General features: G+C 39.5%; 1 protein-coding gene across 1 annotated transcript; it reads left to right on the forward strand.

Annotated features, from left to right (window-relative positions):
* Positions 1-673: 673 nt before the first annotated feature.
* On the forward strand, positions 674-3432 carry BDKRB1 (bradykinin receptor B1). The gene has a single exon (XM_087747650.1). The coding sequence runs from the start codon at positions 1711-1713 to the stop codon at positions 2794-2796; it is 1086 nt and encodes a 361-aa protein (XP_087603776.1). The 5' UTR covers positions 674-1710; the 3' UTR covers positions 2797-3432.
* Positions 3433-3956: the final 524 nt, after the last annotated feature.

A 3956-nucleotide genomic window follows, 5' to 3' on the forward strand; every position in this document is an offset into this window, starting at 1 on the left:
CTTAGCCAGCCTCCTGCTGTAAAAAGGTTAGATTCCTGCTGTCTCACAAATAGCCTCTTGCTCTCACAAATAGCCTCTTTGATGGTAATCATCCATTTATTTGCCTTATATATCTTCCCTGCAGTTTTAGATCCTCCCAAGTTATCTTAGTTTGCATGAGACTGTCAGCGACCTGGATAACATTCAGACTTGTGAGGGAAGGTGGTCAAAGCCATAGAGCTGTGTTAACTTGAGTTGTAGCCCAGTTCCCTGACAAGACTGCCAGCTTGAGTGACTTTATGAACTCGGATAAAACTTTGCTGCTCACTTAATCTGCGATGATGAAAAATGTTCTGTGCATTAAGTACCAACTTGTGTGATGTAGAATATTAGTACTTAACTAATTGCTAGAGGCATCACAGAGATAAGTATTGCAAACTGCTCAGACACAGACATCTCTAAGGCTGTACTTATATGTAAAAGAAATGAACAATGGCCATAAAAACTCTCATCAGAAACTCCATCCTTAGCTATCTCCTTGGTGTAAAAATACAGAAACTGAAAGAGCAGAGTTAAATAGCTGTAGCAGAAAGTTAACATTCAGGATGACTGACTGCAAAATATTGATTTTTTTGAAATGTGTTTTTTTATGATTGACCTGCTCCACTTGTATATGAAATCCTGAAATGTTAGATGTCACCATAGGCTCAGTAATGTCTTGCCTACCATAACGATTCTAAGACTGAATGCCTGTAAAAAACAAGTTCCAGGCACTATGGTCCTGCATGACAGCACCAGGAGAATAAAGTCACCAGAGGAGGCAGCTCTGGAAACCCAGTGGAATTTCACGGGGGAATAACGTCTTACCCGTGTTCTCATTCCTGCACCATCTCGCATGGAGTTACCAGAGAGAAATAAAGGAATTATTACCAATGCTGTAAAAGCCTAAATGCCTAGGAGGCTGGGGCTGCCTCTCTCCAGCTGAACTCAGATGAAATTTTTGAACTGGAGAAAAGTGCCGTGAATTTGGAGCTGCAGAAGCCTTCCCTCCAGACAAGATTTTGAGCATAAGATTTTAGAGGAGTCAATGTTTTATCGCTACAACTGCTAACATTTGAGGGCAATAAGCTGGCTAATCTAATCGTAATTTTGAGCCTACAGTTCAGGATGGGAGGAACTGGGAGGGAACAAAGGAGTGCAAAGTTAAGCAAACAAGTAACGCACACAGAGACTGAGTAACATTCCCAGTTCTGGGGAAATGGGCATCATCCATAAAGTTATACATAGCACGGAAAATAAGAGTAAGGGAAAGGGCAGAGAAGGGTGCAAAGGCAGCTTTGTTTCACCGACATGTCTCCCACTACTCTCAGGGAGCTGGAATTCAGCTCTCTCTGTCATCAGTCTGGAGGAGACGTACAGAACTACTTACACTAAATTGGCACTTTCCTTCCTCTCTGCCACTTTAAACAATGGCAACAAAGAGAGGAAATTTCATAGGATGTTGAGGAAGCTCAATCCTCACCAATACTGGGAACATTCTCGGCATTGCACATACAGTGCATGGATTGATGTAGCTTATAAACATCAGTGAGCACTAATAAAGAATTTCCAGTAGTTAAATGTTTGTTACACCACTGATAGGAGACAACTTTTAGAATTTTATGCCTCTTTTTTGCAGTCCCTTTCTCTCATTTCAAAGAGGTCTCCTGTTCACTTCAGAATTTAAAAAAAATGACTGAAACGCCTCTACTGAATGGTCCTTCCTCAAACCAGAGTCAAAACAAGAGCAACTCAACTGTTTGCCCAGACTTGAATGACTGGTGGGAAATCGTGTACTACATAGTACCCAAGTATATCAACATCATCTGCATTATTGGAATGCTTGGAAATGTATTTGTTCTCTTCACTTATTCATTGCACAAGGGCCCCCTGAAGACAGCTGAAATCTACCTTATGAACCTAGCTGTTGCTGATCTTATCTTCCTCACGTGCCTTCCTCTCTGGGCAGAGAATATCAGGAACGAATTTAACTGGCCATTTAGCAATTTCCTTTGTCGTAGCACCAGCACATCCATCAGCCTAAACATGTACACCAGCATCTACTTGCTAGTGGCAGTCAGCGTGGATCGTTATTTGACTTTTGTTCATACCTTGAACCACCGCAGGATACGGAGCAAAACTACGGCCAAAGGGATCTGCTTGCTCACCTGGTTCTTCGGCATCCTTCTCAGCATCCCAACCTTTATGTTTCGGACTGTGAAACACTTTCCCCTGTGGAATATTTCAGCATGCGCTTTAGAGTTCCCCACCCCATCATGGGAAACAGCTGAAAACTTGGTATTCAACATAGTGGGGTTTGCGTTGCCATCTACAGCAATCATCTTCCTTAATTTCTCTACCATTCGCTCCCTGCAAAAACAAAGAAGAGAACGAAGAGCGCTCAGAACAAATCGTTGCGAGGAGCACAAAGGCACAAAGGCTACCAGGTTGATCTTTGCAGTGATACTGATGTTTCTTTTGTGCTGGACTCCTTACCATTTTTTTGTATTCCTTGATACGTTACACCAGACAGAAGTGATCAAAGGCTGCTTCTGGGGGGAACTGCTCAACTTTGGGGAGCAGTTTAGTTACACTCTGGCTACCACCAACAGTTGCATTAACCCTGTCATTTATGTCTTTGTTGGGAAATACTTCAGGCAAAAGGCTTTAGAAGTTTTTTCACAGATCATTCCCTGTGGATTTCCTTTGAGCTGGGTGTCGTTCAAAGAAAAGTCTTCATATTTCAACGTGTTTCCAGTCAGGAGCAGTTTAACCTAATGGTTCTCAGTTCCATCTTCATTTTGATATTACAACTCATTTCAAATGGCATTAAAACTGACTATGAAATGCACTGATCTAGCATTCACAGACTAAGTTAATTATTTATTAAGGTAAATCACTTGACTGCTTATTTGTCCTCAGGCTTGCTTTTCTTTTCCTGTGTGATCCATCCAAATGAATAACATGTGATACCAGAATTTTATACCAAATGATCTAACCTGTCTTATCAATTATCAGTGACTTGAAAGAAAAACTCTTTGACAAGATATCAGAAGTCTGGTTTCTTTACAGAAAGCCACAAGGTGGCTGAACATTTTGCTGCATTGTATCTGTGATGACAACCACTATACCACCAATAACACTATACATAAAATTATAATGTGAATTACAGAGCAAATATGAGCTTAATCTTCAGCTGATAGCTGCATTTGAGCAATTATAGCTGCAGTTATTTTTAACAATATTTTAAATGGTTTGCACTTTCACGGTAGCATATGGAAAATCTGAATAATTTTTCGTGCATTTCAAATATATTCAGTGCATAAATATTGTACAAGACAACGTACCACAAAGAAAGGGTACGTAAGCTGTAAAAACAGCAAAGCAACCTGGTGTCCACCTCAAAATATGACCTTTTTTGATCCAGTAAAATGTTACACAATTACTCATTAAGTAGATAAAGATTCTTTTTATTTTTTATATATGAAAATATCAGTGATGGCCATTGATACGGTATTGTTTTGGAATATCTTTCATCTGAGGTAAATCCTTAGATACATATTTATATTTTTATGAACCAAAATTAATAAACTGCATAACATCCCATTTTACACCATGGTCTTGTTCTTTCTTATATTTATTTTGTATTTTGTCTCTTTCCCTGTTCCTTTGGGGAAGAGAAAATATATAGTTCTGTGATTAAAAATCCTTGCTGCTACCAGAATATAAACTCTGGTGGTACTAGTAGTAGTGGTAGGTATAATAACGACATGACAATAATACACCAGACAGGAGATAAGAAGGAAACTTCTTTTCCATCACAGCCACAATTGCAGAATAGACCTAAGACAACTGAGATATCTGTTCCCATAACTACAAAAGTATGTGTATGTACAGACATGGAAGAAGAAGATGATAGGAGATTTACTTACAGTGCA

This window comes from Nipponia nippon, unplaced genomic scaffold (assembly GCF_047370975.1).
Source record: "Nipponia nippon isolate SJK-2023a ecotype South Korea unplaced genomic scaffold, ASM4737097v1 scaffold_11, whole genome shotgun sequence".
In the NCBI taxonomy this organism is placed as follows: Eukaryota; Metazoa; Chordata; class Aves; order Pelecaniformes; family Threskiornithidae; genus Nipponia; species Nipponia nippon.

Excerpts from the sequence above, each read along its gene's own strand:
- BDKRB1 (XM_087747650.1), top strand. The coding sequence starts at position 1,711 with ATGACTGAAACGCCTCTACTGAATGGTCCTTCCTCAAACCAGAGTCAA.